Source organism: Sus scrofa, chromosome 4 (assembly GCF_054392235.1).
Source record: "Sus scrofa isolate SSC_HxYL_T2T_F1_AM1 chromosome 4, Sscrofa_HxYL_maternal_Yorkshire_Landrace_v2.0, whole genome shotgun sequence".
Taxonomy (NCBI): Eukaryota; Metazoa; Chordata; class Mammalia; order Artiodactyla; family Suidae; genus Sus; species Sus scrofa.
Genome location: NC_139386.1, coordinates 30,822,261 through 30,849,694, shown reverse-complemented (window position 1 = coordinate 30,849,694; position 27,434 = coordinate 30,822,261). Strand labels below are relative to the sequence as shown.

The window sequence follows — 27,434 nt, the reverse complement described above, 5'->3', positions numbered from 1 at the left end:
ACTCAACCACTATTTTGGATATGATTATCACAAAGTAAAAGGCAATTTTAGTAAAGCATATTTTAGAACAAGAATTTCAATTTAGTTAATCAGGATTAGATGTAAGTCATTGATATTCAATTTTTAAAGCTTACTGAGCCTCTCGGAGATTTTGTAAGTGGAAATTTGATAATGCTTCTTTCCTTATCAAGTGGAAAATCTCAGAAAAATCAGATGCCACTTACCATTCTACCAGATGGTCCCTGTGAGGTACAGAAAGAAGTCTGGAGTGGTGCTTTCTGAAGCAGCACACGGAGAGTTGCTGGATATGCAGATTCCTGGGTCCTTACCCAGAAAGATTGTGAATTACACTGTGGGGGTGTAGTCCAGACATTCTATACAATAAACCAGGTATAAAGGTGATGCTGATGTTAGAGTGGTGAAGTTTGTCCAACCTAGTAAGAATTTAAGCTGAAAATGGTGGGGAAATGATCCATCAAATAATTCTAAAGAGGGGACAGAGATAATCTTTAATAGTTTGGCAATAAGCTTAAGTTCCTGAAAGATTTTTCTGGACTCCATTGTTTCATGATTAGCTCTTCAACTTTTAACTTAAAACCTTTTTGTCAAATACATTAATAACTTGGTAATTCCAAGAAAGACGGTTTATTTATTTAATGCATGAAAAAAAACTAAAAGAGGTATAAAAAGATGTGAAAGGAAGAGAATAACCAGATCTCACAGAAAACAAAACGGGGTAGTAAATGTCCATCAAATGTCATTGCTCTTTCTCTGTTTGAAGGAAGATAAAGTTGCACACAAGCCTAATTGCTTTGACTTGCAGGACCAGAGTCATGGAATGTCAAACTCGAACTGCCACAGCGAACTTAGAACGTAACGATTAATGTTTTATTTTACGAAGGTGGTCTCATAATGTTTCCGAAGAAGCATTTTACATAGGTTGTATTAAAAGTAACCTTTTCTTCCTTCCACCCTCCCCGTTCCCCTCTCCTCCCCTCCCCATATTACAAACAGCAAAAGTTTCTTGTGGATTATGCCCCTTTCCCTAACACAGAAAACCACAGAAACTTTTTGACACTGCTCGCCTAGGTCCCCAAACTCTGCAAACCCAGCAAAGCCTCCCCAGGGTCACTTTTAGCCCCTGCTCTGCCCTCTGGCCCGAAGCTCGGCCTCCTCCTCTTTCCCCAACAGTCCTGAAAGTCCGGTCGGGTAGGGACGGGGCGGGGCGGGGTAGGGAGGGGCAGGCCTGCTCCATTGGAGCTAGACGGTGGGGGAGAACGGATAAGTCCCCTTCCGCTAACTGAAAGGCCACCCGCTTTTCGACGCCCCATCTGTTCCGGGAAGCAGATATTTACTTTATAAGCTAAGTCTGGCCTCGAATTGGCGTTTAGGAGCAACGAGGAAAACTTCTCAAAACTTTTGTGAAACTTCTCCCCCGATGCGTAATTCCCTGATGGTCTGCCCCGGGGCCCAGCTATGAAGGTCCCCTCCCCCTCCCCGCCTCCGGTGAGGCGCGCGGAGCCACCGCCCCCCGTGTTGGGTCAGACGCGCGGGCGGGCGCGCGCCGAGTGGCCACCGTGGAGGAAACCGTCGGCCTCTTGGCGCCTGCCCCGCGGCAGCATGGACTACTTGACCACTTTCACAGGGAAGAGCGGGCGTCTTCTGCGGGGCACCGCCAACCGCCTGTGGGGGTTTGGGGGTGGCGGCGAAGCCCGACAGGTGCGCTTCGAGGATTACCTGAGGGAGCCCGCCCAGGGGGACCCCGGGTGCGGGTCCCCGCCCCACCGACCCCCGGCCCGGTCCAGCCCGGAGGGACCTGGTGAGCCCAGCCTTCCTTCGCATCCCGCGCGGCCGACTCGGGCTGCGGGCTGGGGGGAGGCGGAGGTGGGGGCGCTGCGTGGGGGCTTGGGGCGCTGGCAGGTGTGCTGGGGACCTCGGTGGCGGCGGGGAGGCGCCGGGGGACTCGTTCTGCTGGGGGGACGGAAGACTTTCTTGTGTAGCGTCGTAGCTCTTCCTGCTCTGCTCTTCCTGCTTTACTTCACCTAGACTCGACTTTCTTTACCCAACTATTTCAAGGGTATGATCTCTTACTTTTTACCTGGGAGCGGAATATTGAACCAATTATGACGCCCGTGTTCCTCCTAGAGATCATTGAGAACGCCGTGCTTGGCTTGGGGCTTGGTTCGGGTCATGGTTTTTATTTGATATTTGCCAACTGTTAGAATTCATATCAGTACTTAATAAGACTTTTGGAAAAGAAAATGCTCAACTTGACAAGGGAACCCAATGTATTTTTGTATCTTGTATTTTAAAAGGCTACGTGTTGTCTTGAGGTGGCAAAACCTAGAAACTTTTTTCACGTACCGTGTCTTCTGGCTTGTTATGTTTTCTTTCATCATAGTGGCATTGTACGATTCTTAAAAAAAATCGGTCATAATGTCATGATATTGCTATCTTATGGAATTTTTAAAAGCACTTGCTGAAGAGACAGTGGCATCTTGCTTATATGGTAACTTTAATGTCCTTGGCTTCCTCTGAGTTAAGTAGCAGACATCACCTAATCATTTATATTTATTTTTGTTACCTGTTTTGATGTGCAATTTGGTGTTATGAGAGTAAATATATAAGCATTAGAGAGTTTAGGAAATAAAGGAAAATACAAGGAGTATAAAATCTACCCATAACCTCACACCCTACCATTCAATTTTTTTTTTTTTTTTCCTTTTTAGGGCTGCACCCGCAGCATGTGAAAGTTCCCAGGCTAGAGCTATAGCTGATGGCCTACCCCAGAGCCACAGCAACATCGGATCTGAGTCTGGTCTGTGTTGTACACCACAGCCCACAATGCAGGATCCTTAACCCACTGAGCAAGGCAGGGATGGAACCTGCATCCTCATTGATACTAATCTGGTTCGTTAACTGCTGAGCCACAGATGGGAACTCCTACCATTCGTTTTAAAGCAATGAAATAGTAAATCTGTTGATCTCTGTGTGCAGGTGTGTAATTTATGCTCTGAAGAAACTTAAATATTAAGATGCTATTTTAGCATAGTCCCTGCTATATTGGACACTCCCCTTTAGAGTTGCAGCTTCAAAATAATCTACAAATCTCTTCTTTTTTTTTTTTTTTTGGTCTTTTTGCCTTTTGTCTAGGGCCACTCCTGTGGCATATGGAGGTTCACAGGCTAGGGGTCCAATTGGAGCTGAAGCTGCTGGCCTACGCCAGGGCCACAGCAACATGGGATCACAGCCAGGTCCGAGACCTACACCACAGGTCATGGCAACACCGGATCCTTAACCCACTGAGCGAGGCAAGGGATCAAACCCGAAACCTCATGGTTCCTAGGCGTATTCGTTAACCACTGAGCCATGACGGGAACTCCACAAATCTCTATTCTGTTGAAGCTGCCATGAACTCATGGCACATTCTTTAATATTCGTGGTTCCCCCAAATCTGACACAAGTTGGAGAGGCCTTATGAAGTCACAGTTATGACAGAAGTCAGGTGGGCAGGTAGATCTTAGCATTAACTTGCTGAAAGGGAGTTTCCTTTGTGGCTAAGCGGAAATAAACCCAGCAAGTATCCATGAGGACAAGGGTTTGATGCTTGGCCTCCCTCAGGTGGGTTAAGGATCTGGCATTGCTTCCAGATGCAGTGTAGGTTGCAGGTGCGGCTGGGATCTGGTGTTGCTGTGGCTGTGGTTTAGGCCAGCAGCTGCAGCTCTGATTCAACCCCCAGCCTGTGAACTTCCATATGCCACAGGCGCAGCCCTGGGGGAAAAAAAAAAAAAAAAAAAAACACAAAACTTGCTGTAAGATTTGTACAGATTAATCTTTTTGGGGCTGTATTTTCTGGTTTGTGAGAAGTTGATTGGATGATCTCAAAGGTTCTAAACTCTGGCTCTCTTTTTCATTTGGAACAAGATTAGTGAAATGATGGGTGGTAAAGCTACAAAGTAGCATTTGGGGGTAAAAGTCTATGAAGTTATGCCTACAGAGTTCTGAAGGTAGTTCAGGAGTGCCCCTGCAATAATTTGATCACCGCTTTCCATTCTTTGAATAAGTATAGCTTCCTAAATTGTCTCCTTTGAGAGACAACGTGTTTAATCAGGAAAAAAAAAAAAAGGTACATGGTTCTTCATTAATTTCTAGCCCGCCTTTGCTTAAAATCAGAACTCATTTCATTGCAGTTGCCTATCAGATTTTGGCTGTAGAATTTTTCTTTGCATTTGTTGCCTTTAGAATGAGTATGTGTTAGTCTGACAGGTTTCTTCTACCTTTCTGCTTTTGACTACCCTTATTAGATATTGGTAATAGCTATTTAAGTTCTTTCTTGTCTGTTGCCCCTTTCTTCAGTTCTTTAATATGTCCTGAGTGTTGTAGCAGTCTATCTTATGCAGGCACTTCCACACTTGTAGGTTGGCTGCACTCCAGGACTCCATTTGTTGTTAGTGATCTTACCTCTCACCATTTCATGTTCAGTAATGATACTGATAAAGTAGTTTTATTATTGATAGTTTAAGGATGGACCAGATAAAACTTTGATCATACTTTTCTGATTTTACTCCTATAAATAAACCACTTACCTTAGTGTTACTGATGCCTTTGCTCCTCTCCAAGGTGGCTGCTTTTGCTCTTATCAGTTTTTAATGTTTGCTAACTCTTGACATACTCCTCAGGGAAACCATAATTGGGACCTAGACACATTAAGGAGCTTATTACACCATTGCTCTAATTAGTAACAATTACAAAGAAAACACAGCAACAAAGAATGACACAACATTTATTCCTGCTTAAGGAGTAAATTGTGTTCTGATTCAAAAAAATTTTTTAGACTTTTAACTATAGCTCATGTTTGGAGGCATAACCATAAGCCTATATTGTATAGCCTTTAAAAGTATTCACTTTATTAGATCACATGGCAATAAACAAATTTAATTTTTTAACATATTAGAGTCTCAGCTTAGTTGTAGTGTAGTTTTTTTGTTTTGTTTTGTTTTGTTTTTTTTAAATCATAAACTGCCCTGTTATATCAACTCTGTTTTCCCACTTGGTGGCGGTATACTTTGAACACATCTCCTATTCAAAGTTTCTTTTCATTTATTTTTGTCAATTAAAATATCTTTGGGGGAAATGACAATGAGAATAAAAGCAGCTGGAGTTCTCTTGTGATGCAGCAAATTAAGGATCCGGCATTGTCACTGAATCAGCTAAGAACATTTTCTATGGGGCAGGCTCTAGCAAATATTTTTATTTAATCCTAATAAAACAACTTTAAAAATAGGTACTGTTTTCCCATTTTCCTGATGAAGAAACTGGGAGGCAAAGAAATAGGGATATAGAATCCACTTGAATTTATCTTTGTGTTTCTAAGAGTTATGGCCCTGTCAGGAAAAAATGAGAGGGCAATGCAGAATTCAGTTAAATTAGGTAAAGGATAGGATGGATTGTCTTTGAAATTTCTTTAGCATCAAAAGGATATTAAAATGACTGAGCCAAAAGTGCAAAATCCAAGGAAGGTGTGAGAAAACCTAGGCATATTTTAGGTTGGAAATAGCAGATGCAGATTATCTAGAAGCGTTAGATGATAGTTTATCTTGAACCCAGGGAAGACCATGTGCCTCTAAATGATTTAGAATACCAATTGTTACAGTAACTATTAAAGAAAAAAAATCCAAAAAACTCAGAGTTCCTGTCCTGGCTTAGCTGTAATGAACGTGACTAGTATCCACAAAGACATGGGTTCCTTCTCTGGCCCTGCTCAGTGGGTTGGGGATCCTGCATTGCCATCGCTGTGAGCTATAGGTCAAAGACGCAGCTGGGATCCCTAGTTGCTATGTCTGGGGTGTAGGCTGGCAGCTACAGCTCAGGTGTAACCCCTAGCCTGGGAACTTCCATATGCCATGGGTGTGGCCTTAAGCCAAAAAAACAAAAACAAAAACCTCACAGTGCTGGTCAGTCATGGAAGAGGATAACCCTAGATCTCCTAAGTTGGCAGGGAAAGAAGAAGCTCTTCTTGATAAACAACCTCGGTCTGCTCTGATGGCAATAACTCCAACTCCAAGTTTGGGTTCATAATATTGTTCCCTTTGTCCATTGGTTCTCAGGCATGAAGCCCATGCTCATCTCACAGGATAGCTGACCTCAGGTCTTTTATATTCATGTTATAGGACGAAACTGCTTATGAGTGGTTCAGGGTACAATACAGCAGTGCTTCTCCAACTTTAATGTGTCTCAGAATCACCTGAAAGACTTGTTAAAAATGTTGGACCCTTCCCTTAGAGTTTGTGGTCCAGTACTCTGAGTCAGGCCCTATTAATTTGCATTTCTAATAACTTCTCAAGTAATGCTGATGCTGCTGGTCTGGGGACCACACTTTGAGAATCACTGCTCTCCTTAGTGGATAACTTCTTTATCTATGTTAAGGTTAGAAGCAAACACAGAAATGATTAATTTTGTTAAATGCTTAGTATTTTTGTGTTAAGTTTAGGAATAATCAATGTATTTGGTCACTAAAATATTTATAGTTCGGATAATTAAGCTTATTAGAGTGCATATAATTAGTCTTAAAAATCTGATCGAAAATGAATACTTGGGTAATTGTTTTTTGAATGATTTTAAGTTGAAAGTTGCAAGGTTTTGGCTAAATTTAGAAACTATTGGAATGTTTAAGAGAACTTAACATTCATTATATTTAAAACTTTATTATAAAGTACGTACTAGAGTTAAGTTTTTAGAAAAGTTTTCTTGTTAAAGGCAATTAAAGTATTTACAATTGAATATAGTGAATTTACCAATGTAGTTTCCTATGTATCAGAGAATTTAATTACTCAAGTTGTAAATTAGATTATTTTAGGATATTTAGTTTGTTTTCTGTTTGAGTTAACTATCAAAAACACCTTAGTGTGTTAAAATTTACTAGTTTTATAAATAGAATACACTTTATAGTTGAAGGCTTAAGGGAAAACTTGGTTTTTATATCTGTACTTCAATAAAGCAAACATTAGTTAAAAAGTAAAGTAACTGAAAATAATTTTCTCTATGTATAAAGTCTCCCTTACTGGCCACCAGCAAACTTACCTTTGAGAGACTCTCGATACATTTTGTTGAGTGAATGAATGATATTAGTACAAAAAGAGTCAAGTTTTTTTTTTTTTTTTTTTTTTTTGTCTTTTTGCCTTTTCTAGGGCCACTCCCATGGCATATGGAGGTTCCCAGGCTAGGGGTCTAATTGGAGCTATAGCTGCCAGCCTACAACAGAGCCACAGCAATGCGGGATCCAAGCTGCGTCTGCAACCTACACCACAGCTCACGGCAATTCCGGATCCTTAACCCACTGAGCAAGGCCCGCAACCTCATGATTCCTAGTCGGATTCATTAACCACTGTGCCATGACAGGAACTCCAAAAAGAGGCAAGTTTTAAGGTCATGTTAATCTGTTAGAGAAAGACCAAAAATTTGCCTTCCTTTCCTGGCAGTCAGTGAAAAAAGAGAAATGTGATCATACATGATCACAGTGTCACTAAGATAAGATAAAGATAAACCTATTGCTTAGGCAGGTAAGAGAAACACAACTTTTCCTGATAAAATAGAGAAAATTCTTATGGAACTCTAATATAGCAAAAAGTATCCTCATCATCTTTATAGTAAATACAGATTCTAATTTCAAAAAGCTATTTTTAACACCATTCTTTCATGTAGTTCAGTTGGTGTGGTAACAAAATGTCAGGTAGTAAATGCAGTTTTATACAGGGCCAAAGCAATTAATCCAAATACTTAGTTATCTCATGGTTTGTCTTAACTGAGGGATAGGTGTTAGATTATAAAACTTTTTGCTTGACTAATGCATGCTAATTATAAAGAAGTCATATATAACAAAAAAAAATTTTTTTTTTTTTTGGTCTTTTTAGGGCTGCACCCATGGCACATGGAAGTTCCCAGGCTAAGGGTCAAATCACAGCTGTAGCTGCCAGCCTGCACACAGCTCACGGCAATGCCAGATTATTACTTAACCCACTGAGCGAGGCCAGGGATCAAACCTGCTTCCTCATGGATACTAGTTGGGTTCGATAACCGCTGAGCCACAATGGGAACTCCCTAATATATAACAAATATTAACTTTTAAAAGCCACCTCCAATCCAGCTATCCAGTGATGTCATTAATATTAGGACAGGCATAATTGTTAAGATCTGTTTTACACACGTATACATATAGAATGATGGGTAGATGGTTAGAGAGAAAGAGTGACTGAGTGATAATATCTGCTTAAGAAAGTACTGCCTTTTAAAAAAAAGAAAATACTTCCTAAAAGATGTGTCTAAAGTTATGCAGATTCTGCAAAAATATTAAAAATTGGTATTGTTGTTACATTCTTGTTTCAGTTTTAGGTGGGATTTATTTAACTTTTCAGGTGGTATGAGCAGTTTCATCCTCTATATTTCTTCTCCCCATTTCTTGATATTTATTACACCATATTTTCAATTCTCATACTTATATGGCCCTGTCATAGTTATAACATTCACAGTTTTTCAACGGCATAATTTTTTCAGTACTCCCTGCTAGTCCTTTGATCATGTCCTCCTCATTCCTGGAGTTTTTATTTTGATACACTTGGCATAATTTCAGTCTTATGGCATTGAATGTTTCAGTAAAGAGGTTTTAAGCAAGCTAGACTGTTTTCTTTTTCCCCTAGTAAGTGATTTGCTTTTTACGCATGAATTCCTAAAGAACATTTATTTTCCAAACACTATAATTTAACCGGGAGCAGAAACAGGAATGGTTAGATGTACATGCACAGATATGTTATGTGTAATACCCTTTTAGGGAGTAGCCATTATATGGAACAGCCCTGGTCTTGAGACAGAAGGAAAAAATAGCTAAGAAGTATATTATTGGGTCATAACACTTTAGCTTGAAAATCTTAACATTTATTTATTTATTCATTTATTTTTATGGCTGCTCTTACAGCATATGGAAGTTCCCAGGCTAGGGGTTGAATCTGAGCTGCAGCTGTCAGCCTATGCCACAGACACAACAACAAGCAATGCCAGATCTGAGTCATATCTTACACCTACACAGCAGCTCACAGCAATCCCAAGTCCTTAATTCACTGAGCGGGGCCAGGGGACCTAACTCATGTCCTCATGGAGCCTAGTTGGGTTTGTTACGGCCGAGCCACAATGGGAACTTCAGCTCAATATTTTTAAATCATCAAACTTTTTATCAGTAGCTACTAGCAAATTTATAATATTCAGTTATAATAGGGGCCTTTTAGCATATTAAAAGTGGATATGATACAATTTTCATTGTTGATTTTCAGGCTTGCATTCTTTTTCCAGTTTGTTTTACCTATTTTTTTTTTTGACTTTCCCTATTCTTTACCAAAATGGTTTTTAATTTTTGTTAATTCCCTGCTAAAAAAATCTTTTGGGACATCAGAGTCTGGTAATTGCAAACTAAGTAATTCAGACTGTCATCCTGAGGACAGTTTAAATAACTGAGCCAATCATTGAAAAATCTACAAATAACAAGTACTAGAGAAGATATGTAGAAAAGGGAATCCTCCAACAGTGTTGATGAGAATGTAAATTGGTGCAGCCACTATGGAACAGTTTGAAGGTTCTTAGAAAACTAAAAATAGAATTGCCATATGATCTAGTAATCTCACTCTTGGTTATACATCCAGAAAAAAACTAATTTAAAAGATAACTTACACCTTAGTCTTCATAGCTGTACTATTTACAGTAGCCAAGACATAGAAGCAACATAAATGACCATCAACAGATGAATGGATAAAGATGTGGTATATTTATACAATGCAATATTACTCTTCCATAAAAGAGCGATGAAATAATGCTTTTTACAGCAATATGGATGGACCTAGAGATTAATGTACTAAGTAAAGTAAGTGAGACAAACATAAATATCATATGCTTTCACTTATGTGGAATTTCAAATATTATACAAATGAATTTATTTACGAAACAGAGGCAGACTTACAGACAAAGAAAACAAACTTATGGTTACCAAAGAGGAAGGGAGGTAAGAGAAGGATAAATTAGTAGTTTGGAGTTAGCAGATATATAGTACTCTATATAAAATAAATAGGAGTTCCCACAACACAACGGGTTAAGAATCTGACTGCAGCGACTTGGATCAATGTGGAGGTACAGGTTTGACCCCGGCTGGGTGCTTTGGGTTAAAAGATCTGGTGTTGCCACAGCTGCAGCATAAATTACAACTGTGGTTTGGATGTGATCCCTGGCCTGGGAACTCTGTATGCTGTGGGGCAGCCAAAAAAAAAAAAAAGAAAGAAAGAAAGAGTAGGAGTTCCTGTTGTAGCTCAGTGGGTTAAGGACGTGACATTGTCTGTGTGAGAATTCGGGTTTGATCCCTCGCCTGACTCAGTAGGTTAAGGATCCAGCATTGCTGTAAACTGTGACGTATGTTGTAGATGTGGCTCTGATCTGGTGTTACAGTGGTTGTGGTGTAGGCAGGCAGCTGCAGCTCCACTTGGACTCCAGCCAAGAACCTTCCATATGCTTCAGGTGTGGCCATAAAAAGAAAAAAAAAGGAGTTCCCGTCATGGCTCATCAGAAATGAATCTGACTAGGAACCATGAGGTTGAGGGTCAATCCCTGGCCTTGCTCAGTGGGTTAAGGATCTGGGGTTGCAGTGGGCTGCAGTGTAGGTCGCAGACACAGCTCAGATCCCGAATTGCTATGGCTATGGTGTAGGCTGGCAGCTGAAGCTCCTATTGGACCCCTAGCCTGGGGACCTCCATGTGCCTCGGGCGTGGCCCTAAAAAGCAAAAAAAGAAGAAAAAAATGATTATCTATCTCCTATGTCTAGTTAGATATCCGAGTCACTTTGCCATATACCAGAAACTAACACTATCGTAAATCAACTATACTTCAATTAAAAATAAATAATTAGCTGGGACAAAACAAAACAAATGTTATTGAAGGTATCAGAAAGCTAGCTGATATGACTAGGTTAGGATGTAAGTGAGGACAGAGGTTCAAGGAGGAATAGCTCCAATCTGGGATTTCTTTTTCCCTGGGGGATGTGTTAATACCAGAAGCAGCAGCTAAGAGATTAAGAAGTGCTTTTGGCAGCCTGTGGGTATAAGGGGATAGGATCAGAGTATAAGACTCAACACAGGAGAGGGGGTGAACTCTCACGTAGGACCCCAAAATGCTACACCTTAGGAGTAGAAAAGCTGAAGTAGTTAGACCCTCAGAGTATGGTAGCTTGGCTTTAATAAATCATCATTCCTATAATTGCATTAACAAGATCTGGTATTACTGGTGTCCCCAGGTATTAGGCAGAAGCAAACATTAATCCTTTCTAGAGAAATACAGCTTTCTGTGTGTCAAATTGTATGTAGATAATTTTGCAAATTTAGTATCTATTACGTAAAATATAATTAGACACCTGACAAGATTCCAGAAACAAGAAACTAGCAACAGATCCACAGGAACTCTCTATCTTGAAGTTATCATATTTAAAATAGCTCTGTTGAGAATTTCGAGCTAATTGAGAGTTGTAGAGGTATAAACCATAAAAAAGAAAAATGGATAGTCTAGAATTGAAAAAGTATAATCTTCCAAATTAGGATTTTTGTGGGTGGATTTAATAGCAAATTAACCACTACAGAAGAATTAGTGAATTGGAAGACAGATAAGAAGATATCCAGAATAAAGAGAGAGGGACAAAAGAATGGAAAATAAAGGAGGGGTGTTCCCGTCGTGGCGCAATGGAAAGGAATCCAGTTAGGAACCATGAAGTTGCGGGTTTGATCCCTGGCCTCCCCCAGCGTTGCTGTGGGGTGTGGTGTGGGTCGAAGACGTGGCTGGGATCTGGCATTGTTGTGGCTCTGGTGTAGGCCGGTGGCAACAGCTCCAGTTAAGCCCCTAGCCTGGGAACTTCCATGTGCCGTGGGGTGGGTTGCAGGGGTTTGGCCCTAAAAAGACAAAAGACAAAAAAAGAAAAAAAAAGACAATAAAGGAGGGAGTGCAAGCTTAATACCAGATAATGTTAGAAGTTCTAATATATGTATGTTTGAGTCCCCAAAAGAAAGGAGGGAGAGAAAGGGGTAAAAACATTACTTCGTGAGAGAGTGGCTGAAAATTCCAAGACCAATGAAATGTTTTAATTCATAGATTCCCTGCAGGCTCCCAGTGGAATCAATGCCAATCTTAAAAGCGATCAGAACAAGTAGTCAGTGATGTAACAATGAGATTGACAGTTGATTTGTCAACAGAAACAGTGGAAACTAAAAGGCAGGGGAAAACAACCTACCAACTTAAAATCGATAATTTGTGGAATTAACCAGAGATGCAATAAAAAATGGTAAATATGAGGGCAAAACTAAATGAATGTTGACTATCTAGAAAAAGTGTCTCAGTGTTTTAATATACGCATATGTAATAACAATTGCATTTAAGTCTTGGTAGGAGCCCACAGTTAACGTCTTTACATTGTCCAGAAAGAGGATAAAAGTACTAGTTAATATTAGTTGTGAAAAATTAAAGTAACTTAGGCTGTTATCTATGGATGCCCACTAACATAATTTTCTTTTTTGGGGGGGCGGTTGGTCTTTTTAGGGACACACCTGTGGCTCATGAAAGTTCTCAGGCTAAGGTAAAGGTTGAGTCTGAGCTGCAGCTGCCAGCCTACACCACAGCCACAGTAACACCAGATCCCAGCCGTGTCTGAGACCTACACTGCAGCTCGTGGCAACGCTGGATCCTTAGCCCACTGAGCAAGGCCTGGGATTGAATTATGGATAGTAGTCAGATTCTTAACCCACTGAGCACAACTCCCTAGAAGTTATTATTTTCATAATAAATTATTACAATATATTTTTTAACTTTAAATTGTTAAAGTGAATATTCTCAATTTGTTTAAAAACTTAAGCTGCAGAAGCCTGTTGTATTAATTTTCTTGCTCTGAACTGTGGTCCATGGTGAACTTTTAAAAATGATCATGCAGTTGCAAATTTAATTGTGATTAAATGTTTAATGAATTCTTGGAGTACTATGTAATACAGATTAAAAAACTACTACTAGACAAAGTAAGCGTAGACTAACGTTTACTCCTGAAATCAATTAAGGAAGGATATACATTATTAAAATTAATAACTGTATTTTGCATTGCTTAAGTTTAAATTGCAAAATGAGGAAACTGTTTTTGGCTCCCCCTGCTGTTCATGAAATAGCAGAAATGAATTTTTTAAATTTATTTTAAAATAGTTTTAATGTTTTATCACAAAAACAAATTTAAATATATACTGTTCAACGGAGAAAGCTAGAATATAGTGATAAGCAAAAATAATGTCTTTCCCTAAGAATTGTGCCATTTTGCATTCCCACCATAACAATAGAAAAATACTGCTTTTTTATAGCCATACATTTTCTTTGTCCACTTTTCTTTATTAAAAAATGACTATAATTATGTCAGTTCTAGATACAGCTCAAGTTGTTGCTTCACAACATTAATTTACCTATTCAGTATCCTATGATAACCTATATGGGAAAAGAATCTGAAAAAGAATGGTTATGTGTATATGTATAACTGAATCGCTTTGCTGTATAGCAGAAATTACTTCAACATTGTAAATCAACTATACTTCAATAAAAATTTTTTAAAAAATGAACCAAACAAATGTGATACTTGCCACGTTAGGCACTTTGTTAGGCATAGAAGGTGTCATTGTGGAACAAAGCACACACCATGTTTTATAGGTTATTTAGTGGAAGAGATCTTAAACTTAAAACTCTGCCAAATACTGTGAAGGAGGCAAGATGCTGTGTAACCAGTAACAGAGATTTGGCTTGGCCTGGGTGATCAGGAAGGTTTTATGGGAAAGCCTTTTTAAGTATTGCAGAGCTAACTGACTTCTTTGGGATTCAGACTTGATTATTAATATTATTTTCATTATTTAGCTTTATTAGAATCATTCACCCAGCAGAGCTAATCACGTACATGTAAACAAACTCTGGTATTTTATTTTTATTATTTTTTGGCTTTTTTAGAGCCACACCTGCCACATATGGAGGTTCCCAGGCTAGGGGTCAAATCGGACCTACAGCTGCTGGCCTACACCACAGCCACAGCAGTGCAGGATATGAGCTGCGTCTCCGACCTACACTACAGCTCAGGGCAATGCTGGATCCTTAACCCAGTGAGCAAGGCCAGGGATCGAACCTGTGTCCTCATGGATGCTTAGATTTGTTAACTGCTGAGCTATGACAGAAACTCCAACAAACTCTGGTATTGTCAAAATGTCAATTAAGATTGGATAGAGGGAGAACAATGAATTAGATATTTTCTAACTTATTTAGGCTTACATAGAACTAATTTTTCTTTGAAAATTACTCTTTTAATTTTGTAAAAATTGAATGTGAATATAGCATCTTTGTTTATTATCTTATTCAGTTTTGAATTTTAGGTTTTTACAGATTGATTTTACTTAATTTTACCTTTTTTTTTTTTTTTTTTTTTTTGCACCTTTTCTAGGGCTGCTCCCGCAGCATATGGAGGTTCCCAGGCTAGGGGTCTAATCAGAGCTGTAGCTGCCAGCCTATGCCAGAGCCATAGCAATGCAGGATCCGAGCTATGTCTGCAACCTATACCACAGCTCAGGGCAATGCCGGATCCTTATCCTACTGAGCAAGGCCAGGGATTGAACCTGCAACCTCATGGTTCCTAGTTGGATTCGTTAACCATTGCACCACGACAGGAACTCCGATTTTACTTAATTTTAGATAGGAGTTGTATTTTATCAATTCAGTGCAATCTTTGTTACATGAAGTATAGATGAGGAGGTTAACACTAATGCATAATTTAAAATAAACCAGATATCATAAACTTAGTGATAATGATGTGTTCCAAGTGCAATGTCTTTTTCCTTCTTTCCTTTTTTTTTTTTTTTTTGTCTTTTTGTCTTCTTAGGGCCTCACCTGTGGCATATGACGTTCCCCAGCTAGGGGTCGAATCAGAGCTGCAACTGCCTGCCTACACCACAGCCACAGCAACACCAGATACAAGCTGCATCTGCAACCTACACCACAGCTCAAGGCAATGGCCTATCCTTAACCCACTAAGCAAGGCCAGGGATCGAACCTGCATCCTCATGGATAGTAGTCAGGTTTGTTTCCACTGATCCACAACAGGAACTCCCCAAGTGAAATGTCTTGATAAGCAAGTGAAAAATAGTTGGCATTCAATCTGAAATGAAATCCATAAAAGTATGTTTATATATGAAAGTATATCTTTACTACTTCATGGTGTATATAACGAATTCAATAATTTGATATAATTCCATATAGAAGACTCTGTCTTTAACTATTGGACATAGAGATGTTTTCTTCCATTAAGGATTAATATTGCATGTTTCAGACTTGGTTTGGTTAATAATAATGTCTTCGAATATAGTTTATCATAATCATGTTGGATGTGTTGAAAGATACATACCTTCATTTATGTTTTAATAACTTCCTTTCTGCCAACCATTTACAAACTAGTCAGTCTGTAAAGCAAGCAGGGAGGGAGTACACTTACTTTTTTTGATACGTGGTTGTATTTTAGAGTAGAGAATCCTAGGTTGCAAATTGTATTACTGTTAACTTTAGTAGATATCTGCCCAGTGAGCTCTATTTAGCAGTCCTTGACATTACTCTGAAAGGAAAACGAATTATGAGTTTTGCATCATTCTTTTTCAGACACTGGCCAAAAGAAGACCCTAGACAAGAAAGATGGGAGACGAATGTCTTTTCAGAAACCAAAAGGGACTATTGAGTATACTGTAAGTTATTTGCTTTCGAAAAACCTACTTTCTTTTTGTGATAGTCTTATTTGAGACATTCTTTGTTTATAAATAAGACCAAGGTTGCTAATTGCCTTATTTTAAAATTCTGTACTTCACTTTTGATAACTGTATTACTACTAATAATATTTCAGTTCTTAATTGTATTGTAGGATTTTTTTCCCATAGAGAGATCTTAAGCATAATGTTAAGGTATACTGTTCTAGCAACTTTATTTTCATATTTATTTATTTATTTATTTAGTCTTTGTCTTTTTAGGGCTGTACCCATAGCACATGGAGGTTCCCAGGCTAGTGGTAGAACCACAGCAACGCCAGATCAGAGCCTAGTCTGTGACCTACACTGCAGGTCGTGGCAATGCTGGATCCTTAACCCACTGAGCGAGACCAGGGATCAAACTTGAATCCTCATGGATCCTAATCGGGTTCATTAACCACTGAGCCACGACAGAAACTCCTGTTCTAGCAACTTTAATAAGATGATTATTTACTGGAAGTCAAACTTCCTATGCTACAATAATTTGTATTAGGTTAGGCTTTTAAAAAGAAACATTTACTTTTTTAAATGTGATCTTCATTATATTCATTATATTCCCTGCAGTGCAAATGGTGATGAAAATGGCAGATAGAATATGGAAAAAATAAGCTTATGTTAATCTTTCAGAACAACCTCTCACATTAGATTATTTGCATTGATTTATAGTTAGGTTTCTATGTTCTTAAAATGACCCCCGCATTTCCTTATAGGTATAACTGTATTAAGAAGAAAATAGCAGTTTTAAGCAATTTATACATTTGTGTCATCACAAAGTCTTCCAGTCTTGGATTGAGAGTTGATTGTTCTTGAATTCTAAACATTGAACAAATTATCAAAACCTTCGAGTTATGTATTATTTTCATACTCTGTATAATTGACAGTATGAGATTTTAAATATTTTAAAATGGTTTGAAACCAGATAATTTAGGGTAGAATTATATTTACTACTGCAAAAAAATCTCTTGGAGTTCCCATCACAGCACAGTGGTTAACAAATCTGACTAGGAACCATGAGGTTGCGGGTTCGATACCTGGCCTTGCTCAGTGGGTTAAGGATCCGGCGTTGCCGTGAGCTGTGGTGTAGGTTGCAGATGTGGCTCAGATCCCGTGTTGCTGTAGCTCTGGCTCTGGCCAGTGGTTACAACTCCAGTTAGACCTCTAGCCTGGGAACTTCCATATGCCAAGGGAGCAGCCCTAGAAAAGGCAAAAAGGTAAAACAAACAAACAAACAAACAAAAAACTCCTCTTAAATACTATAAATGTAAATTAAATGTGCTTGTGCTTACTCTGCGTGATTGAGAAATAGAGCATATAAATTTAGACAGTAAAATATTGGGTAATGTAATTTGTTGTATTAAGGCATGAGACTAGGCATGAGTAAGATGTTATCTACGTATGTAATTCTGTGTTTGTGAAGGATTATGAAAGTTTAGTTGGATTTGAATTCAGGAGTTCATCAAATTTTTCTTTAATTCAATAGAACTTGTGTTATTGATAGCAAAATTAAATAGAAATTAAGAGCCATTATTTTGGAGGGAAGGTTGATTGAAACTTGAACTTACAGTTGGCCTTTTGTACTCTTATGTTCTGTGCCCATAGTTTTAACCACTCATGGATTGAAATATTTTGTGGGAAAAAATCCTAGAAAGTTCCTGGAGTTCCTGTTATGGCACAGTGGAGACGAATTTGACTAGTATCCATGAGGATGTGGGTTCTGTTCTTGGGTCACTCAATGGGTTGGGGGTCTGTCTTTACAGTGAGCTGCGGTGTAGGTCTCAGACATGGCTCAGATCCCCGCATTGTTGTGACTGTGGCTGTGGCGGATTTGCCCCCTAGCCTAGGAACTTCCATATGCCATGGGTGCAGCCCTAAAAAGCAAAAAAAAAAAAAAAAAAAAAAAATTCTAGAAAGTTCCAAAAAGCAAAACTTGAATTTGCCTTACTTGCTCCTATTTACATACATTGTATTAGGTATTATAAGTAATCTAGAGATAACTTAATGTATATGGAGGATGTATGTAAGTTATATGTATACAAAGAATCAGGCCATTTTATATAAGGGACTTGAGCATCTGTGGATTTTGGTATCGGTAAGGATCCTGAACAAATCCCCCAAGGTACTGAGGAATCACTATATATATGGCTTTTTCTTTGTTGATGCTTCCTGCTCACTGTTCCACTATATATATATAGTGATACACTTTTTTCTTATGTTATAAATGACCTTTGGGAAATAATTATTAGACTTTTTTTTTCATTCTTTAATCCTTCATTTATTCCCTATGCCATACCCTAAAAGAAAGGAACAGTTGTATTTCTAAGACTAAGATATTGTTATCTTCTATTCTTATTAAAATTTGTAAAATCTTCATATATCTTTATATAAACTACTTATATAACATGAGCTTTATATTTAGGAAAAATATATTATCCTAGATTTCTCTTAAAATCTTTTAATATCAGAATGTACTCTCAAAATTTATCCTAAAATATTTATGGTTTAGTTTAATCTATTTTAAATGCAATCTAAATATAGTATAAATTAATCATTGTACTTTAGGTAGCTTTAAAGTTAAAATCATATGTGTATTTATGCACATATGTGCATACATATTGTTTTTAATTATAAAATCACATTCAGTAGCAATCAAGGAGACCTTGAAAATGCTATTGTCATTTTCTTCCTAGTGAATATCCCTGTATATTCTGCTGAAAGCCTTCTCCAAAGTCACTGATGATTTTTTTTTTTTTTTTTTTTTTTTTTTTTGTCTTTTTGCCTTTTCTCGAGCCGCTCCTGCATGGCATATGGAGGTTCCCAGGCTAGGGGTCCAATTGGAGCTGTAGCCGCCAGCCTACGCCAGAGCCACAGCAACACGGGATCCGAGCCGCATATGTGACCTATACCACAGCTCACAGCAACACGGGATCCTTAACCCACTGAGCTAGGCCAGGGATCGAACCCGCAACCTCATGGTTCCTAGTCAGATTCGTTAACCACTGCGCCACGACGGGAACTCCTGATTTTCTAATTATCAAACCCAGTGGCTTTTTCTTTGTTGATGCTTCCTGCTCACTGTTCCTTTATTCTGGTTTTACTTTCCTTCTTAGTGTTCTTTGGTGTATCTTTCAGTGAGAGTCTGTGAGTGGATAATCGGGCAGTATCTGAAAAGGTCTTCTTGCACCCTCATTTCTTGTGGCTGAGCTATGTGTAGTTTGATAGTTATTTTCCATCAGTGCTTTAACTCTAGTAATCATCTTATGTACTTCTGTTGCTTTTTTATTTTTGTTCATTTCTAGGCAGTTTTCTTTTTTCATATTGTTTTTGAAGTTTCCTGTAGTTCCATTGTGATAAGTTTTAGATTCAGACAAATTTTTATTTATCCTATTTACTGTGTTTTTTCACTCTCAGGAATCATGTCATTCATAAATTATGGAAAATTATCAGCCATTATTTTTTGATTAAATATTCTCCTTTCTCAATTTATTCTTGAGACTAGTTGTACTACATTTTTCTATCATTATGTGTCATTGCCCTGCTGTTCTTGCTAGCACTTTGACTGTATCTTCTACCTCTTTTGCCGGCTGTTCTGCTCTTGATTGCAAGTGTGAGTAGTCCCTGTTTCTTTTCACTCTTCCATTTACCTCTATTATTTGCAAGGCTTAAGAACTTTACTATGTGAAGAAGACCCAAACTTTTTTCTATTTTCTACCTTTCTGGATGCTTACATTTCCTCCTACCACTTCATATGTAACAAATTCTAGCAAATCTCTTAACCAGTTCTTTCTCCATTCTTGTCCAGTGCTTAGTTTTTTGTTTTTTGTGTGTTTTGTTTTGTTTTGTTTTTTTGTTTTTTGACTTTTCTTGGCTTTTTAGGGCCACACCTGCGGTATATTGGACCCCCAGGCTAGAGGTCCAGTCAGAACTGTAGCTGCCAGCCTATGCCACAGCCATGCCAGATCCAAGCCGCGTCTGCAACTCAGGATCCTCAATCTACTGAGTGAGGCCAGGGATCGAACCTGCAATCTCATGGTTCCTAGTCAGATTCATTTTGCTGTGCCACAATGGGAACTCCCCAGTGCTTATTTTTTTTATTTCCGTTTTCCTTCAGTCTCTTGTTCATCCGGTTTGGAATTTTTGGATTCCACATCAGTTACTCATTAACATTTACACCTCATGCATACTACAACTGCAACCACATTACAGTCTCATTCAGTCCATTCATGTTTTTTTCTTGAGTTGTATTTGAAAATTTTGTACCTTAATCTTTTTTTACATTTTTATTCCCTTCGAAATGATCTACTTCTGGAGTATTACATTGGTTTTTCTGCATCCATGCTCTTGTCTCATTAATCCTAGACCTTTTGCCATTAATCTAAGATGCCAGTTGGCCTTGCAACTACCTTCTTTTATATTGGTGTTATTTTTTTTATCATTTTCATTACCCCAACTAATAAGATCATTGTGAGGATGAATGTGTGATAATCAACATAAAATAATTTGTGAACTTCCAAATGTTACTGAAAAATGAAACTGGTGTACTGAGAGCTTTTATATATATTATCTCGATAAGGTAGGTGACATATCATGTCATTGTATAGATGAGAAAGTTTGCACAGAAGAAGAGGGCAGAACTAACTTATTAATCCATGTCTTTGGCATCAGTTTGATTTTACAAAACCATTAAAAAAAAGTGTGTGTGTATATATATATATATATCTTGTCTTTTTGCCTTTTTTAGGGCCATTTTTGCAGCATATGGAGGTTCTCAGGCTAGGGGTCTAATTGGAGCTGTAGCTGCCAAGCCTACGCCAGGGCCACAGCAACATGGGATCCAAGCTGCGTAGGCCACCTACACCATAGCTCACGGCAACACCAGATCCTTAACCCACTGAGCAAGGCCAGGGATTGAACCTGCAACCTCATGGTTCCTAGTCATATTCGTTAACCACTGAGCCACAATGGGAACTCCAAAAAGTATATATATTTTTTTACCTTCACATACATATCTGCTTTCCTGATTTTCAAAATCTTTAAGTCTAATTCAAAATGCCCGTTCAGTCTCATCTTTTCTTGAGACTTAACTCTAGTTATTCTCCATTCTAAAATCCTAAATTCATATTATACTCTGAATGGTTTAGGAGGAAAAGATTATCCCACAAACGTGTTTCAATGTCTCCTGGTATGTCATTTCTATTCTCTTCACTTTGAATGTTCTCTCCGTTCTACTTCTCAAATGTCTACCCCTTCTTCAAAATTTAGCTTTAAATTCTTTCTATAAAGTCTTTCCTGGACAATTTGGAGCAAATATGTTGCTCTGTTTATACTAAGAGCTTCTGTTGGATTTGCTGTTTCTTTTACCTTGCTGTTCATCTTTTACATAGCCTTTTTTTGTCTTTATTTTCCAACTAGGTTGTAAACCTGTTGTGCACTAAAACCCCTAAGCTTAACTTCATTTTATTCTCGACAGAGCTCTCATAATGCTTTAAGTATAGAGAACTCTAAAGGATTATACTGACCAATCAAATGCCTTTTTTTCCCGAGGATAATTGGCAAAATCCCCTGAGTTAAGATTTCTATAAGTATGATCATTAATATATACACTGATTCAGAAACAAGATTCCTCAGCTTTAGTTCAACATATTTTCTAATTTATACATTTTAATGGCAGATGATGTACATAAAGATCATTAGAAATAGCATGTTAAGAGTTCACATTGAAGTTCCTGTCATGGCTCAGTGGTTAACGAATCCGACTAGGAGCCATGAGGTTGCGGGTTCGATCCCTGGCCTTGCTCAGTGGGTTAAGGATCCGGTGTTGCCATAAGCTGTGGTGTAGGTCGGCAGACGCGCCTTGGATCCCGAATTGCTGTGGCTGTGGCATAGGCCAGTGGCTACAGCTCCGATTCAACCCCGGGCCTGGGAACCTCCATATGCCGAGGGAGCGGCCCAAGAAAATGGCAAAAAGACAAAAAAAAAAAAAAAAAGAGTTCATTGTGGCTCAGCGGTAACAAACCCAATGAATATCCATGAGGACACAGCTTCAACCCCTGGCCTCACTAAGTGGGTTAAGTATCCAGTGTCTCCATGAGCTGTGGTATAGGTTGCAGACACGTCTCAGATCCTGCGTTGCTATTGCTGTGGCTATGGTGTAGGCCAGCAGATGCAGCTCTAATTTGACCCCTAGCCTGGGAACTTCCATGTGCAGCCCTAAAAAGCAAAACAAACAAACCAAAAATAGAATTTTAATTTTAATACAGGCATACTTTGCTCAAGTAAAATTAGTGTCTAGAAGTTACATGTTTTAGGAAATATAGTATATTGTTTTAAAGCCTTTGTAAAATAAAAATCATGTGTTTGTGTCTTGTTAATATTACATATTTTGAAATTGTTTGAAGTAGAGCCCTACATGTAATTGTGATGCATTTTTTTACCTTTTATTTATTAATGAATTTTATTATAATTTTGATGTATTATGATAATGCATACACTCTGTAGTTGAGACCACTTGCTAACAAACACAAAATTTCTTGAGTTATTCTACCTCCAAAGATGGAAATACTATTTAGTAATCAAATATAAAATTGGACCATAGAAATATTAATGATCATTAAACCACAAACTTTAGTCCTGTTTTAACAGAGTAAAAAAATTGTTTTTTTTCTTTTCAACAGGTCGAATCAAGGGATTCTTTGAATAGTATAGCCCTGAAATTTGATACAACGCCCAATGAACTTGTTCAATTAAATAAGTTATTCACCCGAGCAGTTGTTACTGGACAGGTATTTTTTTTTTCCATTTTTAAAATTTTATTGAGGTATAGTTGATTTACAATGTTGTGATAATTTCTGCTATAGAATAAAGTGATTCTGTCATACATATGCACATAACCATTCTTTTTCAGATTCTCTTCCCATATGGATCTTTTTAATTTTTTTCATTGTCTTATTTGGCCACCCATGGCATATGAAGTTCCTGGGCCAGGGATCAGATTTGAGCCACAGGTTGTGATCTGTGCTCCAGCTGAGGCAATGTCGGGTCCTTTAACCCACTGTGCCAGGCCAGGAATCGAACTGCACCTGGTGCTGCAGAGATGCCATCAATCCCTTTGCATTACAGCAGGAACTCTAGATCTTTTTAAAATGCGTTGGTTGGTAAAAGCATTCAACTGTGAGACTGAAAGTATCCATTGCCATGTAGTTAATAATATAAAAAATTTAGGAATGATTTTATGCATACTTTGAACAAATCATTGATTCTAGAAGAGAAAATTAACTGTCATTTATATCCATGTAAATTTTTAACATCTTTTGAAAATAATTGTGAATTATCTATCTTTTCAAATATAGTTTTAAAGAGCTTTTAAAAATATTGAAAGCAGTGTATATGCATGATAAAAAATTCGAACTTTTAAAAAGTTATAATTTCCTTTTCCAGAAGCAACCCCAGTTACCAATTTGTATCCCTTTTCAAAAATACTTTAGCTTTTCTTTCTTTTTTAAAATTTAACTTTGATTCTGGAGTTCCCGTCGTGGCTCAGTGATTAATGAATCCGACTAGGAACCATGAGGTTGCGGATTCGATCCCTGGCCTTGCTCAGTGGGTTATGGATCTGGTGTTGCCGTGAGCTGTAGTGCAGGTCGCAGACTCGGCTTGGATCCTGCATTGCTGTGGCTATGGTGTAGGCCAGCAGCTACAGCTCCAATTAAACCCCTGGCCTGGGAACCTCCGTATGCTGCAGGAGCGGCCCAAGAAATGGCAAAACGACAAAAAAATAAAAAATAAAATTTAACTTTGATTCTGGGAAAATGTTCTCTTTAAGCACAACTTGATCTCAGGCTTTTTCATATATGTAGTGTTGCAGTGTATTAATATACAGGCATGCTTTGGAAATATTGTAGGTTTGGTTACAAAGCACTTTACTAAAGCAAATAATAAAGCAAGTCATAGAATTTTTTGATTTCCTACTGCATATAAAAGTTATTTTTACACTACAGTGTAGTCTGTTAGTTATGCAGTAATATTATGTCTTTAAAAAAGTACATACCTTAATTTAAACCTTAATTTAAAAATACTTTATTGCTAAAAAAAATGCTAACCATCATCTGAGCCTTCAGTGAGTTAAAAATCTTTTTGCATAGTCAACTGATCACAGATTACATCATGACATAAATAATAATCATGAAAAAGTTAGAAATATTGCAAGAATCACCAAAATGTAACACAGAGATATGAGGTGAGCAAATGCTCTTAGAAAAGGGGCACTGATAGGCTTGCTTGACAGAGGGTTGCCATAGAGCTTCAGTTTGTAAAAAATGTAATATATGTGAAGTGCAATAAGGTGACACACAGTAAAACGAGGTGTGCCTCCTTGTCTTATGGTTTTACTAGGCACAGTAAGCTGCAGTCTTTCTACTTTTTTGCTTTTGTAAACATTGCTGTCGGGAACATTCTTGTTTGTATCTCTTTTTCTTTATATGTAGGTATATCTATAAAGTCAAGTCCTACAAGTAAAATGGCTCAGGTAAAGGTTCTGTGCATTGTATTTATTTATTTAGTCCACACCCATGGCATGTGGAAGTTCCTGGGCCAGGAATCAAATCTGCACCACAGCAGCAAATTGACCCACTCCACTAACTACACTGGATTTTTAACCCACTGCACCTCAAGAGAACTCTGGATATGTGCATTTTAAATTTTGCTGAGTTTGCCAAAATGTCCTTTAAGAGGAACACTCATAGTATATAAGAATTGTTTCCCTTTACTATTGTCCAATTTGTGTTATCTGACTTATCTAAATTAGATTTAAATATCTTTATTTAACTTTGTTATAATTATTTTGGTAATATTCTTTAAAAATTTTTTTTTTATTAGGGAGTCCCTGTTGTGGCTCAGCAGGTATGAACCCAGCTAGTATCCAGGAGGATGCAGGTTCAATCCCTGGCCTTGCTTAGTGGGTTAAGGATCCAGTGTTGCTGTGAGCTGTGGTGTAGGCCTGTAGCTGCAACTCCAATTCAACCCCTTGCCTGGGAAACTCCCATATGCTACAGGTGCAGCCCTAAAAAGCAGAAAAAAATTTTATTAGAGTATGGTTCATTTACAGTGTTGTGTCAGTTTATGTAATTTTAAAAATTTATTTCTGAAGGTCATTGTTAATGGTATCCATTTAGAGAACACTATCTGATTATGAATGAATATATTTTTTTGTCTTTTTGTCTTTTCCTAGGGCCTCACTGGCAGCATATGGAGGTTCCCAGGCTAGGGGTCCAATCGGATCTGTAGCCACAGGCCCATGCCAGAACAACAGCAACACAGGATCTGAGCTGAGTCTTCGACCTACACCACAGCTTACAGCAGTGCCAGATCCTTAACCTACTGAGCGAGGCCAGGGATTGAACCCACAAACTCATGTTCCTAATCAGATTCGTTAACCACTGAGCCACAGTGGGAACTCCTGATTATTAATATTTTAATTTGACTAAATCCTTATGTGAATATTTTCTTACAGGTTTTATATGTTCCTGACCCTGAGTATGTCTCCAGTGTTGAGAGCTCTCCATCTCTAAGCCCCATAAGTCCTCTGTCACCAACATCATCCGAGGCTGAATTTGATAAGACCACTGTAAGTTTCCCTTCTTTTCAAAGCTATCGAGAAATGTCACTGTATAAATATATATGCCATATAATCTTACTTTGACTATGGTTAGAACAAAATTTTACCTTTTTATTTTGTAAATTAAATTTGTAAATCCTAGTTTTTAAAGTGAAACCTTCTTATTAAATCAGACTGCTTAAATTGACTTACAGGTGGTAAGTGATCCAAAGATATTCATCAGCCCACTTATAAATATCATATAGTAGTTGAACTAAGAAAGGAATTTTACCTGACAAACATGAGTGTATAGGAAGTCCATGTCCAATTTGATTTTTATTTCAGTTTCTGTGAATATTTATTTAATACTAAACTCTTAAGTTCATTTTAACAGACTGACTTCTAAAAATTAATTTGTCATCTTAGTTCTTCAGAATATTAAGTTGGAGTGCCTCGTAGTGTATTAATTATCTAGCATTTTAAAGAAATGAATGTTCCATGCAAGTCGCATTTTACAAATGAATTCTAAGGAACAATACTTTAATAATTTTGATCAAAATCTCTCTGAAAAGAATTGGGTTTTTTTGTGCCTTTTCTTTGTAAATTAATACTAACCATAATTTCCCATTTTTGTAATGACCTAGTGATTAAATTTACATGTAAAAGGCTCTTTCTCCATTAACTCGCTAGACTCTTGTAGGAGATTCTTTTGTGTCACTGTGCTGACTTTAGGAGATGTCTTTTTTCTTTTCTGTGCCAATTTACACTCAGAGTTTAGGATGCCAAATGGAATACTGGTAACAAAACAAATTATTAATGTTAATTTGTGTATAGGTTATTAGGTATTACTAGTTTCTATGCTCTAGTATTAAACTCGTTCCTCTTCTGTCATAACGGACAAGATATTATAGATAACCATTTTTCTTCTTGTCTAGGGACATTTTTCTGTGTGTTTGGTGAAAATAAAGAGGGAAAAATGGGGTCTTTTTCAAATGTTTATTGGCTGTCTTATTTGCATAAAAATGACAACACTGTACCTTAGAATACAGTTACATGAAAGGAATATATTACATTTATTTTCATCATTGATAAGAATGGAAGTCAGGTGTTTTTTGTTTTGTTTTGTTTTGTTTTAGGGCCACGCCTGCAGCATATGGAAGTTCTCAAGCTAGGGGTCAAACTGGAGCCATAGCTGCCAGCCTATACCACAGTCATAGTAATGTCAGATCCAAGTCTCATCTGCAGCCTACACCACAGTTCGCATTAACGCTGGATCTTTTAACCCACTGAGCGAGGTCAGGGATCAAACCGACATCCTCATGGATACTAGTTGGGCTCCTTTCTGTTTAGCTGCAATGGGAACTCTAGAAGAAGTCAGATTCTAATGATAGGTATTACTGGACCAAATGATGCAAGAATGCCTTTTTGAGCAAGGCCATGCTGTTTTCCCATGGAACTCACAGAGAGATACATTCCTAAGAGAAAGTGACAAAGGAGAGCAATGCAGTCTTAGGTTAATATAGCGTGTGTTCCAAACCCTAAAGCAAAAATGCTAGACTATAGCACTTTGCCTCACTAGAAACTTATGAGGCCCTTTTCTCTTCCCCTGCTTTAACCCAAATCTGCTACCAGTGGTCTTATTGATAGGCATAAGATCAAAGAGAAAAGTGTCCTGAAGCTCAAGGGAGCAACAAGGTCTCCTACATGAAAATGTCCTCTTCCTCACTTTTGCCATGTTGGTGAAAGAGGGAAAGAATAATAAAGCTATTTGAATGACCTTTTAACCTGCAGTGACTCAGCTGCTGTCAGAGGGGGCCTCAGAGTGTTCTCTAGTATGACCAGTCACATGAATAAGTTCTTTCTCCCTGAGACGGATTCAGGAAAAATGTAAGAAACATATGAGCTGTTGGAATTCCTTTACCCAGATAGCCATCACCTGCTTTCTGATGTGGGCAATAGTCAGAAATAATTCTTTT

The 27,434-nt window shown here is 38.0% G+C and overlaps 1 protein-coding gene across 27 annotated transcripts in view; it reads left to right on the top strand.

Annotated features, from left to right (window-relative positions):
- The window catches only part of OXR1 (oxidation resistance 1), a 519,861-nt gene that overhangs the window by 421,482 nt on the left and 70,945 nt on the right, over nucleotides 1-27,434 (top strand). For 21 of the 27 annotated variants that reach the window (XM_013996555.3, XM_013996553.3, XM_085021886.1 and 18 more), the window contains 3 exons: nucleotides 15,730-15,812; nucleotides 22,541-22,648; nucleotides 25,375-25,488. In XM_013996555.3, the coding sequence (XP_013852009.2) occupies nucleotides 15,730-15,812; nucleotides 22,541-22,648; nucleotides 25,375-25,488 (305 nt within the window). Of the gene's footprint in view, nucleotides 1-1,508; nucleotides 1,820-15,729; nucleotides 15,813-22,540; nucleotides 22,649-25,374; nucleotides 25,489-27,434 lie in introns of those variants that run through there. The other 6 variants (XR_014843493.1, XR_014843495.1, XM_003481362.5 and 3 more) reach the window with 2 other exon arrangements.